This window comes from Delphinapterus leucas, chromosome 7 (genome assembly GCF_059928025.1).
Source record: "Delphinapterus leucas isolate spDelLeu-1000000601 "Yukka" chromosome 7, BTC_Dleu_Yukka2, whole genome shotgun sequence".
Taxonomy (NCBI): Eukaryota; Metazoa; Chordata; class Mammalia; order Artiodactyla; family Monodontidae; genus Delphinapterus; species Delphinapterus leucas.
In genome coordinates this window covers 77,942,323-77,959,550 of record NC_143135.1, presented here as the reverse complement: position 1 = coordinate 77,959,550, position 17,228 = coordinate 77,942,323, and the positions used below count along the sequence as shown (strand labels likewise).

General features: G+C 37.3%; 1 protein-coding gene across 1 annotated transcript; it reads left to right on the top strand.

Moving 5' to 3' along the window:
- The first annotated feature begins 1,584 nt into the window (after positions 1-1,584).
- Positions 1,585-14,041, top strand: MMP7 (matrix metallopeptidase 7). The gene is made up of 5 exons (XM_022562067.2): positions 1,585-1,772; positions 4,283-4,509; positions 4,595-4,743; positions 6,090-6,218; positions 13,275-14,041. Exons 1-5 carry the CDS (start codon positions 1,656-1,658, stop codon positions 13,586-13,588), a joined length of 936 nt encoding a protein of 311 aa, XP_022417775.2. The 5' UTR covers positions 1,585-1,655; the 3' UTR covers positions 13,589-14,041.
- The last annotated feature ends 3,187 nt before the right edge of the window (positions 14,042-17,228 follow it).

Sequence of the window (17,228 nt, the reverse complement as noted above, 5' to 3'; positions counted from 1 at the left end):
ACTTACGTCAACATAATAAAGGACATATATGACAAACCCACAGCCAACATCGTTCTCAATGGTGAAAAACTCAAACCATCTCCACTAAGATCAGGAACAAGACAAGGCTGCCCACTCTCACCACTTATTCAACATAGTTTTGGAAGCTTTAGCCACAGCAATCAGAGAATAAAAAGAAATAAAAGGAATCCAAATCGGAAAAGAAGTGAAACTGTCACTGTTTGCAGATGACACAATACTATACATAGAGAATCCTAAAGATGCTAACAGAAAACTACTAGAGCTAATCAATGAATTTGGTAAAGTAGCAGGATACAAAGTTAATGCACAGAAATCTCTTGCATTCCTATACACTAATTATGAAAAATCTGAAAGAGAAATTAAGGAAACACTCCCATTTACCGCTGCAACAAAAAGAATAAAATACCTGGAATAAACCTACCTAAGGCGGCCAAAGACCTCTATTATATTTTTCAGCTTCAGCGTATTTGGGGAGTTTCCCATGACTTATTATAGTAAAAAAGCCACGTGCTCTCTCAAGAAATGTGTATTCTATATAATGACAAAATGAATAGGTAGTGTGATATGACACAAAAAGCACTGGACTGGGAGTCAGGACTACTATTAACTGGCTGTGTGAGCCTTGGAGAAATAAGTGAACCTGTTGTCTTGGCTTCAGTTTCATCTTCAGGAAAATTGAAGTAAATGGACTAGAATCTCTAGGTCATGGGTCTTTAATTGCTATATGCAGCATAACCATTATGTGTGCTGAGGACCAAACTAGCCCAAGTGGTGGCTGGTCAGCAGCCAGTGTCAGGGTGATTGGAAGAGAAAGATTGGAGAAAGTGATTTCCAAGTTGAAGACCAGCTTTGGAGAAACCTGCAGCTACAGAAGGTGAAGCATGGTAAGTATGGTAGATGAACAGGCAAGCCCATGCCTGAAGGTTTTTTTTGTTTAATATTTTTTCATGTGATTCAAGAGGAATTCAAGTGATGTTGACCACTAAGAAAAGAAATAATCTGATTAAAGGGAGACTTGAAGAGGGAATTCTCAGGGCTCCACTAATGTACCTGGAAGGTGAGGGAGTGGAGCACAGGCTTTACGATGGCCACCGACCCAATCACAGCAGAGCATTTCCACTTGCCACTCCTCCCATCATTCCCCTCTATGACTTTGGAGACTGTTACAAAATGTTTGCTTAATAGTGCTTTGAGTATTTGTATCTTTTACGTACTTTTCCATGCATTTCAAATTTTAAAAAAATTATGTTAAGATAAAATATGTCCTGAATAATGCTCCCCAAATTTTTAAACTGAGAAGACATGTTTAAGTAGCAATTTGATCCTGGCAAATAAAGTGTGTTAAATTTAAAATTTCATGGGTCAAATTTATACAGAAGACAGGTGGGAGAAAAATCCTTTGAAAAACAAACACATTGTGTGCTTCCTGCCAATAAGAACGTAATACTTCCTCATTGTCATTAATAAAAGATAATACTTTCAAAGTTCTGTAGACACTAAAAAGAAAGAAAACACTCAAATGCGTCACCTATTTCCACATTCAAGTCTGAGAAGCTATATAAATTTCTCCAGCCTCTGGCAGAAAACACCAAACCAACCGTAAGTCCGAGAGCAATCATCTCTGGACAGCAGCTATGCAGCTGGCCGTGCTGACCGTGCTGTACGCTGTGAGTGTGCTGCCTGGCACCCTGGCCCTGCAGCTTCCCCAGAAGGCAGGAGGCATGAGTGAGCTGCCGTGGGAACAGGCTCAGGTATGTCACTGGCCCACTCACCTGGGCCTCCACAGGCTCACCATCAGCATTAGGAAGTATGTTTTTCAATTTTAATAATTTTTCTGATTATATAGGTAATATATGTTTTAATCAAGTAGCTGTTAAGAGCAAGCTTTGGAGCCTTCCCAAAGTGGATTCAAGTTCCAACTCCTCCACTCAACTGTGTAGATGAACACAGGAATGTTATTAAACTTCTCTGAGCTTCAGTTTTCTAATTTGGAAGTTAGATAATATAATGATATCAACCAAATCGGGGTGTTGTGAAGCACTTTACAGAGTACCTGAGACATAATTCAATAAACTGAAGTCCTTATTGCTACTATTATCTATTGTAACTTGAGATTTTTCTCATAATGAGCAAAGTGTTGCCTCTTAAGATGAGGACTGCTTGTGATGGAGAGACTTGAAAAGAAAAAATGAGGGTGTAAGTTGCAGTCCTCCCACTGACAAGCCAATGATGATGGGCAAGGCATGAACTTCTGACTTTGTTTTCTCATATATCTAATAGAGACAATAATACTGTGTTTTATACCTCACAGGATTATTCTAGAGAATAAAGGAAGTGGTAACAATACCAATTATCATGTATGTAACAATTACAGATTATAAAGTACTTCATATACATTGTGTCATTGAATCCTTAGCTCTATCCTGGGAAAAAGAAGAAACCAAAGTAAGGTTAATTCACATACTTACTAACTGTAGAGATAAGAGTCAAGGACAAGTTCTGGTTCAAAAATCATGTTCTTTCCAATATACTACTTAATAAGTGGCCTAATAAGTGTAAGTAATTATTACCTGGTAAAATAATGGGACATCTACTCCTAAGTATTGTTTATAAATTTAAGCCTTAAGCATAAGAAAAGTTGTGTTTTATTTCACACTAACTTTGACTTTTTAAAAGTCCATGTAATACATTGGACTGAACCAAATGAAATCAGTGATATTTGACAGTTTTTTTTTCTCCAAAGGAGCAATTTCATATGGGTCCACCTAATGGACTCTACAGAAGGAGTACACTTGCAAGAGTATTGAGTCCCTTTACCCATGGTGCACGTTGCCAATAAACCAGAGGGAGGTTCTCTAGTTTAAAGGAAGGCAGGAAAATTCATCTTAAGGATGCAGAGAGATTTCTTACAAAGGGTGCCTTTGTAAAGCCTATAGCTCTGGAAGGGAAAAAAATGAGCTATTTGTTTTCAAATCAGGGATTAATTGCTAATTGTCATGGGTGAACAATAAGTGTTTGTTGTGTTGAATGAAATACAGTCGTTGGTAACAGGAAGACAGAGCACAATATTGCTAAGGTTACTTATATAAAGTGCATACTCCTAAGCGGTTCTCAGACAGGTAAACATTACCACCTACTCCAAATTAGATTGCAAATGAGTGAGCCAATGTTTAAATCATTTCAAAGATATTATCACACATTATATAACACTATACATTTTTCTGATGAAATGGGCTTTGGAATCAGAACACAAGTTCAAATACCAGCTCCTTTGGTTACTCATGGGGTGACCTCGTGCAACTTATTTCACTCTCCTGAGCCATGATTCTTCAAATGTGAAATAGGAAAATAATGCCATACCTTACTTCACAGGGTGGTTATGAGGTTTAAATGAGATAAGTAATGTAAAGCTCCTGGTATAGTCCCTGGCACTAGTAAGTGCTTAATAAAAGTCCTTTGCTGCTGTTGTTATTTCATTCGCTTTCTATTTTTTCCTATTTAGGCTGCTGGACTGCCATCCTCATACCCATTCACTAGTGTCCTTTAAGAAATTCCCAGGGACCCAACTGCCCATGGAATACACCTGAGAGACCTGCTTTATCCTGCAGTCTCACAAAGAGGGTTTTATTAAGGAGTTATCCATGGAAAGAGCACTGGCCTGGCAGTCAAGAAACTCAGAGCCAGTTCTACTACTAACTTAACATGTGACCCCAGGGCAAATCATTTAGTTACTAAGAGTTCTGATTTCTTCACCTGGAAAATACGTATATAAAACAAAATAATGTCATAGTAACCTTTCCCAGGACTAAAATATTAAGACCTTTAACCTCAGCTGGGACCTGATCTCCAGAGAATTTTAGAAAGGGCTGGGTGACTTTGGATCTCCCCATAGGGTCTCTGATGCCAAGGGGAGGTCTCAGCTGTGCCCCTTGAGGGCACACTGGGCACTCTTCCTGATTGGCTATTACAAACAAGTCTATGTTTTATAAAGTATACAGTGTGTTTCTCTTCAAAACATTTAATGGGATAAAAGAAAAATGGAGGGACTCTTTTGCTCATGAAATGAAATGGCAGTGCTTCATCATCAATATTAAGTTTTCTTTTCATTAATGCACTCTTGTTTTACTTGGTTACTATGTAAGTATTCTGCCTTCACACTACTATTTGGGTCCACAGGAGTCAGAGGCAAAGATGTGCAGACTTCTGAGCTAAAAGAAGACAATAAACAAGAATTGTAGATCAATTTCTCTCTTTCCAATAGGACTATCTGAAGAGATTTTATCCATCTGACTCAGAAATAAGGGACCCCAATAGTTTAGAAGTCGAACTCAAGCAGATGCAAAAATTCTTTCGCCTGCCTATAACTGGAACATTAAGCTCCCATATTATAGAAATCATGCGGAAGCCCAGATGTGGAGTGCCAGATGTTGCAGAATATTCCCTATTCCCAGATCGCCCAAAATGGACTTCCAGAGTAGTCACCTACAGGTTAGTTTTGCTTTGGCTCATTTTAGCAAAAACAGTAAAGCCTATTTCCTAAAAGGTCAAACATTGTTTTCTTGTTTTCTACCAGGATCATGTCATATACTCGAGACTTACCACATGTCATAGTGAATCAATTAGTGGCAAAGGCCTTCAACGTGTGGAGCAAAGAGATCCCACTGAGCTTCAAGAGAGTTAGCTGGGGAATTGCTGATATCATGATTGGCTTTGCAAGAGGAGGTAAGGAAGATTCCTGCAGGCTGATCCTGTGTGCTATTTTGCTTGTTGTTTATATCAGTGCCCTCCTCTTTCTGGGATTTAAAAATCTTTAAAGAGATATAGATAGATGATAGATAGATAGATAGATAGATAGATAGATAGATAGATAGATCATCTCATTAAAGATCAATGTTCTTACACTTTTTCTAGTCCATTAACTTCGAGTCACTTTTTATAGCAGAAGATGGCAAACTATGGCCCATGAGCCAAATCTGTAAATAGTTATTAGAACACAGCCATGGTCCTTCATTTACCTATTGTCTATGAGTGCTTTGGGGCTACAATGGCAGACTTTAGCAATTCCGACAGAGGTCTTCAAGCCCACAAATCTGGTCCTTCACAGAAAATGTTTGCCAACCTCTGTTTTGTAACATGAATCATGATATACATATATATTTATGGGACAGTTTAAAATATATCTAACTAACATCAACATTAAACCAAAAGAAGAGGTTACAACTTCCAAAGGCCTTAAGTGGTCTCCAAGAAGTGAACAGTCCCTGTGGCTTATTGCCAACACCCTTCATGTAGTAAAAAGTAGAAAATAGAGAACTTTCATATTAAAGGGCTTAAGGAGATATAACCCATATACATGAACTGCTATTAATTGCTGGTGTTTCATGGTGCAAATTTAGAGGAAAATGTTGGTCTTTTTGGCCTGCTTTAATGTTAAACTTCCTGGGTGCTGTGAATTTAGCCGAAATTTGAGCTTCAACCACAATATCAACAAGACTGAAGAAAACCTTACAGAAAAGCACTGATCATGGCACTCCATGTTTTTCAAGAACTGGATAAACTGGATATGGCCTGACACCAATTTGAAAATAAATGTCTCTGCATCACAAATAAAAGCACTATCAAAATCTATTTTAAGACACCTTGAGCACAGTTCTTCAAGGGACTGTCTACTACATCCGCAAAGAAAAAGCTGGGCTTTTAAGAAAACGTATATTAAATGGTATGCAGTTACCTGCTGAATCCAGTACTCAAACTCATTGTCCACTCTGCCACCATCCAGCTAAGGAAAATGATCAAATATAACACTTAGATGCCACCATAAGTAGGATGTGAATGTATTTAAAGTCCATATCAGTAAGCTTTCAACATGTGGTGGTTATCAGGGATGAGCAGTGGTTCTGTGAAAGAAAAAGTCCCTGTGACAAATAAACACCCAAACCACCCTGTGTATGCAGCTGACTGCTTGGGGCTAATCTTTCTAACCTCAATAATCATGTACTGTAAACTAAAAGATGAAATGACTGGAGATAAATTCAGTCACTAAAGGCAATTACCACTTTTTCTTTCAGCTCACGGGGACCCCGACCCATTTGATGGGCCAGGAAACACACTGGCTCATGCCTTTGCACCTGGGCCAGGCCTGGGAGGAGATGCTCACTTTGATGAGGATGAACGCTGGACTGATGCTAGCAGTATAGGTACAGCATCCCAAATCTCTTCCACTACATATCCTTTTTAAAATCCTGAACTTTTTATACTTAACTATCTTTAATTTGACAATTGAAAGCAATTAATAATAGTTATTGAGCACTTGCTAACTGCCACCTCTGTGCTTTAAATGCATTATTGCATTTAATATGCTCATAATGCTCCATATATAGAAGATAGATACTCAGGCTACAGAGTCAAAAAATGTTGGGTTCAATTTGCTTTACCTCTACCAATTACTCACTTTGTGTCTTTGGGCAAGTTATTTAACTTCTCTGAACCTCAGTTTCCTTATCTATGAAATGGGACTTTAAATAATTCCTACCTCACAGGATTGCTGTTGGAATTAAATGAGATAATACTTATGCAGTGCTTAGCACAGTGCTTGGTATATATTAATAATTCAATAAATTATAGCTCTTCTATATATATCCCCAAAATAAGTTTTTTAATTGAAGGTGAAAGAGGAGCAGAGACTATGATATTTGAGAAGTATATACAGTTCTGATATTATTCACTGTTTTTCGGAAAGAACCCACACCATAACCCAGCCTATCATATTCATCACTTTACAAAGTAGAAGATCATAGACAAAACAGAAGACTAACGAAGAGAAGCTCTAGATAAATAATCCTAACTGGAGACAATGCTTTTTTTTTTTTTAATCTTTATTCAAGTATAATTGCTTTACAATGGTGTGTTAGTTTCTGCTTTATAACAAAGTGAATCAGTTATACATATGTCCCCATATCTCTTCCCTCTTGCGTCTCCCTCCTTCCCACCCTCCCTATCCCACCCCACTAGGTGGTCACAAAGCATCAAGCTGATCTCCCTGTGCTATGCGGCTGCTTCCCACTAGCTATCTAGTTTACGTTTGGGAGTGTATATATGTCCATGCCACTCTCTCATTTGTCACAGTTTACCCTTCCCCTTCCCCATATCCTCAAGTCCATTCTCTAGTAGGTCTGTGTCTTTATCACTGTCTTACCCCTAGGTTCTTCATGACATTTTTTTTTCTTAAATTCCATATATATGTGTTAGCATACGGTATTTGTCTCTCTATTTCTGACTTACTTCACTCTGTATGACAGACTCTAGGTCCATCCACCTCATTACAAATAGCTCAATTTCGTTTCTTTTTATGGCTAATATTCCATTGTATATACGTGCCACATCTTCTTTATCCATTCATCCGATGATGGACACTTAGGTTGTTTCCATCTCCGGGCTATTGTAAATAGAGCTGCAATGAACATTTTGGTACATGACTCTTTTTGAATTATGGTTTTCTCAGGGTATATGCCCAGTAGTGGGATTGCTGGGTCATATGGTAGTTCTATTTGTAGTTTTTTAAGGAACCTCCATACTGTTCTCCATAGTGACTATACCAATTCACATTCCCACCAGCAGTGCAAGAGTGTTCCCTTTTCTCCACACCCTCTCCAGCATTTATTGTTTCCAGATTTTTTGACGATGGCCATCCTGACTGGTGTGAGATGATATCTCATTGTAGTTTTGATTTGCATTTCTCTAATGATTAATGATGTTGAGCATTCTTTCATGTGTTTGTTGGCAGTCTGTATATCTTCTTTGGAGAAATGTCGATTTAGGTCTTCTGCCCATTTTTGGATTGGGTTGTTTGTTTTTTTGTTATTGAGCTGCATGAGGTGCTTGTAAATTTTGGAGATTAATCCTTTGTCAGTTGCTTCATTTGCAAATATTTTCTCCCATTCTGAGGGTTGTCTTTTGGTCTTGTTTATGGTTTCCTTTGCTGTGCAAAAGCTTTGAAGTTTCATTAGGTCCCATTTGTTTATTTTTGTTTTTATTTCCATTTCTCTAGGAGGTGGGTCAAAAAGGATCTTGCTGTGATTTATGTCATAGAGTGTTCTGCCTATGTTTTCCTCTAAGAGCTTGATAGTTTCTGGCCTTACATTTAGGTCTTTAATCCATTTTGAGCTTATTTTTGTGTATGGTGTTAGGGAGTGATCTAATCTCATACTTTTACATGTACCTGTCCAGTTTTCCCAGTACCACTTATTGAACAGGCTGTCCTTTCTCCACTGTACATTTTTTAAAAAGTGGCTACTGGTTACTGACCCTGAAAGTGAAATGAGTACTTGTGTTTGGCAATGGGAATTCACCACTACAGTGATGCCTTGCCGTGAAAATCTAACCTATGTAAAATTATGGCACTGCTTCCGTTTCACATCTTGCATACCTTTTTCATTCTTCCTTCTTCCCACTCAAGGTAAGCTAAAGATAGCTTCCTTCAATCTAATGCACCACAATTGGAACTCTGGCCACTCAAACACATTCACACCTTCCCCCTTATTTGCAAAGCCTTTCTATGAGTCTGAGGGAGAGAGAGCACATACATAACACACTTTAACAAATCAAAAGCAAATCCCAGCATCGCCTGGAGTTCCTGCCTTATGGTCGTGCTTTCTCAAAGCCAACTTTCTCTCTCCTGCTATTCAAAGTCACTATCATTTATTGAATAGCCATTATTATTTTCCAGATATTGGGAAACTCATTATGACAAATCGACAAGGTAGGAATTATTATCTCCATTTAACAGATGAGGAACTGAGACTCAGAAATACCCATTAATTTGTCCAGAGTTGTCCAGCTAGTAAGTAGCAGAGCTGGGTTTCAAAACCAGGTCTTTATACAATACTTAGAAGCCTTTGCTTTCCTCTACTGAATACTGCTATCTGAGTGATTACATAAGAAGCAAATAGGCAGAAATACATTATATTAAAAAAAAAGGTGATGAGATTAAAGCACTACTATTCTTTTTTTTTAAACTTTATTGAATTATAGTTGATTTAGTGTTGTGTTAATTTCTGCTGTACTGCAAAGTCATTCAGTTATACACATATTCTTTTTCATATACTTTTCCATTATGGTTTATCACAGGATATTGAATAGAGTTCCCTGTGCTTTACAGTAGGACCTTGTTGTTTATCCATTCTATATATAATGGTTTGCATCTGCTAATCCCAAACTCCCAATCCTTCCCTCCCACACCCCAACTTGGCAACCATGAGTCTGTTCTCAATGTCTGTGAGTCTGGTTTTGTTTCATAGATATGTTCATTTGTGTCATATTTTAGATTCCACATATAAGTGATATCAGATGGCATTTGTCTTTTTCTTATTTCACTTAGTATGATATCTCAGGTCCATCCATGTTGCTGCTAATGGCATTATTTTCTATGGCTGAGTAGTATTCCATCATATAAATGTACCACATCTGCATTTATTTAACATCTTTATTGGAGTATAATTGCTTTACAGTGGTGTGCTAGTTTCTGCTGCATAACAAAGTGAATCAGCTATACATATACATATAACACCATATCTCCTCCTTCTTGCATCTCCCTCCTACCCTACCTATCTCACCCCTCTAGGTGGTTAAAAAGCACCGAGCTGATCTCCCTGTTCTATGTGGCTGCTTTCCAATAGCTCTCTATTCTACATTTGGTAGGGTATATAGGTCCATGCCACTCTCTCACTTCATCCCAGCTTACCCTTGCCCCTCCCCATGTCCTCAAGTCCATTCTCTATGTCTGCATCTTTATTCCTGTCCTACTCTGAGGTTCTTCAGAACCCTTTTTTTTTTTTTTAAGATTCCATATATATGTGTTAGCATACGGTATTTGTTTTTCTCTTTCTGACTTATTTCATTCTGTATGACAGAATATAGGTCCATCCACCTCGCTACAAATACCTCAATTTCGTTTCTTTTTATGGCTGAGTAATATTCCATTGTATATAAGTGCCACATCTTTTTACCTATTCATCTGTCGATGGACACTTAGGTTGCTTCCTGGCTACTGTAAATAGTGCTGCAATGAATATTGGGTACATGGCTCTTTTTGAATTATGGCTCTCTCTGGGTATATGCCCAGCAGTGGGATTGCTGAGTCGCATGGTAGTTCTATTTTTAGTTGTTTAAGGAACCTCCATAGTGGCTGCATCAATTTACATTCCCGCCAACAGTGCAAGAGGGTTCCCTTTTCTCCTCACTCCCCCCCCTGCATTTATTGTTTCTAGATATTTTTATGATGGCCATCCTGACTGGTGTGAGGTGATACCTCATTGTAGTTTTGATTTGCATTTCTCTAATGATTACTGATGTTGAACATCCTTTCATGTGTTTGTTGGCAATCTGTATATCTTCTTTGGAGAAATGTCTTTTTAGGTCTTCTGCCCATTTTTGAACTGGGTTGTTTGATTTTTTGATATTGAACTGCATGAGCTGCTTGTATATTTTGGAGATTAATCTTTTGTCAGTTGCTTCATTTGCAAATATTTTCTCCCATTCTGAGGGTTGTCTTTTTGTCTTGTTTATGGTTTCCTTTGCTGTGTGTGCAAAAGCTTTGAAGTTTCATTAGGTCCCATTTGTTTATTTTCGTTTTTATTTCCATTTCTCTAGGAGGTGGGTCAAAAAGGATCTTGCTGTGATTTATGTCATAGAGTGTTCTGCCTATGTTTTCCTCTAAGAGTTTTATAGTTTCTGGCCTTACATTTAGATCTTTAATCCATTTGGAGTTTATTTTTGTGTATGGTGTTAGGGAGTGTTCTAATTTCATTCTTTTACATGTAGTTGTCCAGTTTTCCCAGCACCACTTACTGAAGAGGCTGTCTTTTCTCCATTGTATATTCTTACCTCCTTTGTCAAAGATAAGGTGACCATAGGTGCATGGGTTTATCTCTGGGCTTTCTATCCTGTTCCATTAGTCTATATTTCTGTTTTTGTGCCAGTACCATACTGTCTTGATTACTGTAGCTTTGTACTGTAGTCTGAAGTCAGGGAGCCTGATTTCTCCAGCTCCATTTTTCTTTCTCAGTATTGCTTTGGCTATTCAGGGTCTTTTGTGCTTCTGTACAAATGTGAAATTATTTGTTCTAGTTCTGTGAAAAATGCCATTGGTAATTTGATAGGGATTGCGTTGAATCTGTAGATTGCTTTCGGCAGTATAGTCATTTTCACAATGTTGATTCTTCCAATCCAAGAACACGGTATATCCCTCCATCTGCTTGTATCCTCTTTCATTTCTTTCATAAGAGTCCTATAGTTTTCTGCATACAGCTCTTTTGTCTCCTTAGGTAGGTTTATTCCTAGATATTTTATTCTTTTTGTTGCAGCGGTAAATGGGAGTGTTTCCTCAAATTCTCTTTCAGATTTTTCATCATTAGCGTATAGGAATGCAAGAGATTTCTGTGCATTAATTTTGTATCTTGCTACTCTACCACATTCATTGATTAGCATTAGTAGTTTTCTGGTAGCATCTTTAGGATTCTCTATGTATAGTATTATGTCATCTGCAAACAGTGACAGCTTTACTTCTTCTTTTCTGATTTGGATTCTTTTTATTTCTTTTTCTTCTCTGATTGCTGTGGCTAAAACTTCCAAAGCTATGTTGAATAATAGTGGTGAGAGTGGGCAACCTTGTCTTCTTCCTCATCTTAGTGGAAATGGGTTCAACGATGTTGGCTGTGGGTTTGTCATATATGGTCTTTATTATGTTGACACAAGTTCTCTCTATGACTACTTCCTGGAGGGTTTTTATCATAAATGGGTGTTGAATTTTGTCAAAAACTTTTCCTGCATCTATTGAGATGATCATATGGTTTTTCTCCTTCAATTTGTTAATATGGTTTATCACATTAATTTATTTGCATATAGTGAAGAATCCTTGCATTCCTGGGATAAACCCCACTCGATCATGGTGTATGATCCTTTTAATGTGCTGTTGGATTCTGTTTGCTAGTATTTTGTTGAGGATTTTTGCATCTATGTTCATCAGTGATATTGGCTTGTAGTTTTCTTTTTTTGTGACATCTTTGTCTGGTTTTGGTATCAGGGTGATGGTGGCCTCTTAGAATGAGTTTAGGAGTGTTCCTCCCTCTGCTATATTTTGGAAGGGTTTGAGAAGGATAGGTGTTAGCTCTTCTTTAAATATTTGACAGAATTTGCCTTTGAAGCCATCTGGTCCTGAGCTTTTGTTTGTTGGAAGATTTTTAATCATAATTTCAATATCAGTGCTTGTGATTGGTCTGTTTATATTTTCTATTTCTTCCTGGTTCAGTCTCATAAGGTTGTGCTTTTCTAAAAATTTGTCCATTTCTTCCAGGTCGTCCATGGTATTGGCATAGAGTTGCTTGTAGTAATCTCTCATGATCTTTTGTATTTCTGCAGTGTCAGTTGTTACTTCTCCTGTTTCATTTCTAATTCTGTTGATTTGAGTCTTCCCTTTTGTCTTGATGAGTCTGGCTCATGGTTTATCAATTTTGTTTATCTCTGAAAAATCCAGCTTTTAGTTTTATTGATCTTTGCTATTGTTTCCTTCATTTCTTTTTCATTTATTTCTGATCTGATCTTTATGATTTCTTTCCTTCTTTGATTTCCTCTTTGATTTCTTCAGTGATCTCTTGGTTATTTAGTAGTGTATTTTTTAGCCTCCATGTGTTTGTATTTTTTACAGATTTTTTCCTGTAATTGATATATAGTCTCATAATGTTGTGGTCAGAAAAGATACTTGATATGATTTCAATTTTCTTAAATTTACCAAGGCTTGATTTGTGACCCAAGATATGATCTATCCTAGAGAATGTTCCAGAAGCACTTGAGAAGAAAGTGTATTCTGTTTTTTTTGGATGGAATGTCCTATAAATATCAGTTAAGTACATCTTGTTTAATGTATCATTTAAAGCTTGTGTTTCCTTATTTATTTTCATTTTGGATGATCTGTCCATTGGTGAAAGTGAGTTGTTTAAGTCCCCTACTATGACTGTGTTACTGTTGATTTCCCCTTTCATGGCTGTTAGCATTTGCCTTATGTATTGAGGAAAGCACTACTATTCTGATTCCTCTTCTAAACCTTCTGCCCTTGTGAAGGCCTGGAAACAAATAAGCAAACTATGGAGAATTTAAATGGTTAGGTATTTTATAATTATTTTATTTTTATTATTATCTATTTTGATTTTATTATATATATAGTTATTTTTTACAGTTACTGTATGTCTCTTTTGTTGCAGGAATTAATTTCCTGTATGCTGCAACTCATGAACTTGGCCATTCCTTGGGTCTGGATCATTCATCTGATCCTAATGCTGTGATGTATCCAACTTATGGAGAAGGCGATTACAAGAATTTCAAACTTTCACAGGATGATATCAATGGAATTCAGAAATTATATGGTAATATTTATGATTTCCATATTTCCAATGTCTCCTTAAGACATTGCCTCCTTTGGGTAGGCTTGAATGAGAAAGGCTGGGAAATAGGTATTTACTTGGAAAAACACACTGGAACTTTTATATCTAAAAGCCTATTGAGGGGAGAAATTTGAGACATTAGATACTTGAAATTTAATCATGCTATTTTATACTATGAGGATATTGATTTTAAGTTTTAAGTAATATAGTATCATTTGGTGAAATCATGCAAATGATGCTCTCAAACGTTTTTTATAAGTTGCCACTCACTCTTCTTTCTTGCTTGGTTCAAATAATTTAGGGAGCCTCCCCCATAGGGATGGACAGAGGAACATAACACCTTCCACTGTAGCTTCCCACTCCCAAGGGTTTGGCCCTAGGTGCTTAAAAGTTACCCAATTTTTCCTGCCTGTATATATGCATAGGGAAATGGGTTAACCATAGACAGTGACTTATTATTGCTGGTCATGATGGGTATGAATATACCATGTCCCAATCTACACTTTTTTGTTTTAATCAAGTTCCAAATTCAATTTAAAAGAATAAACTGATTTGTATTTGCTTGATCAAGTCAGAAAGAGTAATGTGAGAAAGGAATCAAAGGACAAGGATAAAAAGCCATGTCTCTAGATGAGAATAGTAAGAGTCAAAGAAGCTAAATAAATCGTCCAAGGACAAGAGGCTGCTGAATTCTTGAACAAAGATTCCAAGCCAGGGCTGCATGATTTCACATTCTTTCTACTTCATATTTCAGCCTATCACTATTTAGTATGCTTCTAAAAGCAATTTGGAAAAGAAAATACATACAGAATGATATCTTTAAGTACACAGATATAATTAAACCTTTCCGGCAAATTACCAGGATGATAAGAATATTCGGCAAAAAGATAACATAAGAGTCTCTGAATGTTCAGAAGAGCAGTGAAAGTGCTTCCACATAATAAATAATGTAATGTCCTCAGGGGGAAATTACTCCTGTAGGATAATGGATTTAAGCTATCCGTTGAACCTATAACTTACTATCAATCAGCATCTCCCAAACTGTGTTCCCGGAACACTGGTCCTACCAGACAATTCCCAAAAAAAAGATGCTTTGGAGAAACAAGTTCAAAAACCACTACCTACTGTATTTAAAGTGCACAGGATGTTAAAAAGGATCTAACAAACTGTCATTTAACTCAGTGCTTCCCAAATTATAATCCTTTTTGTGGCACACCCATTGAGCCCTCTCAGAATAGCATTTCAGAGAACACGTTTTGGAAAATACCGTTAACTGTACCACAAAGTTCTGACTTAAGGAGCTGCTGCTGTCCAAAAAAGTTCACGAAACACTGACAATTGTTGGTAAAGTCAACACCAACAAAACAGAAAATAGTACCTCCCCTTATATAAAACTACGGAACTTACAGAATACTCTATGGCATGTATAACTATCTTTGAACCTTAAGAAAATTAGAAAGGGCCTGAAAAATGTTCTTCGGCAGACTGATTAGATTTAACATAAAGAAGACGGATTAGTGCATTAAATCCTTAAGTATTAGACAGTGAAGTGCCTCTAGTCAAAGTTGGAAAGAGGTAGCTTCTGGACAAATGAAAGTAAGATTTAATTACATAGGTTTTTCATGTAGGTAGTTTATTAATACAATAAGTGATGTGAGAAGAAAATATAAATTCAAAAGAATATGGTTAAACTCATGGATATAAAATTCCCAATGTTCCTTTCAGAATAATAAAAATAATAGCTAAAATGCATCAAGTTTTTATAGTGTACCAGGCATTTCATGTGCAATAGCTTATTTAATTCAACAATCCAATGAGTTGTTACTGTCCTCATTTTACAGGCTGGTAATCTAACATGAAGAGAAGCTAAGTAATAACTTACCCAAGATCACATGGCTGGTAAAATGACAGAGTGAAAAGACAGGGTGCAAAGATATCTGACCACCCAGGGACTGCACTCCACACAGTGTTGCCTTTTTAGCCTTTGGAGGTTGTTCTTCAGAACTGTTGTCCCAGGCACAGAAACTGGGCTGGGTGAATGACGGACTGTACATACTGTGACATTTCTTGTGTTTTTATAGTCTTAGGATTTTTTAATATGTTTTATACGTTGTCAGAATGTTCTTATTTTATCTCTTCACAGGAAAGAGAAATGATTCAAGAAAAAATTAGAAACTTCAGGGAGAACACACATTCATTCATTGGATTCTATATAGTTGTTCCCAACCAGAATTAAAGAACACTATTGCTGCACTCCATTTACCCCTTGCTGCCTCCATCCTTGTATTGTGGTTGGTTTTTATACATCTCTCTCCCCCTACGGGGATAAACCCTATTATGACATTACTATGTCTTACTCATCTCTGACTCTCCTCAAGCAACATGCACTTGGTGGATGTCAATAAATGTTAAATACATAGATAAATAAAATTTTTATTCCATGGTAAAATAATTTCTATTTGGAAGTACTGTTTCTGTGGCAAGAGAAGATATGCTAAGACTAAGACCAGAAAAAAGAATTAAATAACCCCAGCACATTATTTTGGGACTTCAGCTGCACCTCACCCTATCACCAGTTGGGTAAGGTATAGTATAGTATAGTACAGTATAGTATAAACCAAGATAGTATAACCCAAAGGTACCTTAAGTTCCTCTCATCCTTTGGTCCAATCCCTCACTCTGAGTATTCTGGGAAGTCCAAATCTTCCCACAAAATGTGTGTGAATTCCCAGGGATTTACATTCTCATAGTCCCTTCTGGCACCAAGTTCCTGCCCCTGAACTGACTTCATGGCATCTCTCCGACCACAGCTGCTCTGTGTTCCCTTTCCTCTGCCCCATCACAACCCAAATATCAATCTCACTCTCTTCTCTTTTACTTTCTCCAAACCAGTCCTACAAGGCTTTTGTGAGATTGTTGACACTGCTGAAGATTTGTATCAACGGTGAGATTTTACACTGCACAAGGACAATGAAATTGAACTAAACTCAAATTGGATATTATCCTCACCCTTCAAATCCTTTACCCATCCCAGCATCAGGAATTTCGCACTGGCCACCTACCTCTGCAGGCTCCAACCTCCTACCACATCTCTCCCTAATCCTCAAATCTCTAAACCCCAGTCCTTCTGACTTCCCTCAGAAACTCATTTCCTGAGGTTCAAGTAGCTCTCCCTCTCCGTGCACAGAGACTCGCTACTGTGTTTCTGTGGTAAAAACACTCTATGCGGGGCTTAACCCTTTAGCAGGACACAGAGCTGGCAAAGGCTTTTCCATTTCAGCCGTTCCTCCTCCATACTCCCTGCACCCATGCATGGTTTTCTCTACAAATAGAGAGATAAATAATTGTAATGTACTTTCTTACTGATATAAATTATGCCACACATAAGCACCCTGAAAAGATGTATTCATTTTTTAAAATTCATTTAAGGATTTTTTTTCACCCAAAATGGATCAATAATCCAAAACTCAGAAATACCACCAAAACCATTAAAGGAGCCATTCCAGGGACAGATAAAATGAGGGGGGGAATCTACAACCTAGGCAAAATGAGTTATATTTTCAAAGATTCTCTTAAAACATAAGGGAATAGGTCTATAATAAAAATAAAAAGGAAGAAGTCATTAAATTTAAGCTCCTCACTTTGTAGATGACAAAACAGACCAAGAGAGGTTAAATTTTGCAGTAAACAAATGTGTCCTGTGATTAAAGCGTTTTGTTTGTTTGTTTGCCTGTTTGCATTTTGGTTTGGGCAGCAGAAGGCAATATCTATCTT

Bases quoted from the DNA above. Each gene is read 5' to 3' on its own strand.
- MMP7 (XM_022562067.2), top strand. From the start codon at position 1,656: ATGCAGCTGGCCGTGCTGACCGTGCTGTACGCTGTGAGTGTGCTGCCT. The intron at 4,510-4,594 runs GTTAGTTTTGCT...GTTTTCTACCAG, and splicing joins TCCAGAGTAGTCACCTACAG to GATCATGTCATATACTCGAG. The intron at 6,219-13,274 runs GTACAGCATCCC...CTTTTGTTGCAG, and splicing joins GACTGATGCTAGCAGTATAG to GAATTAATTTCCTGTATGCT.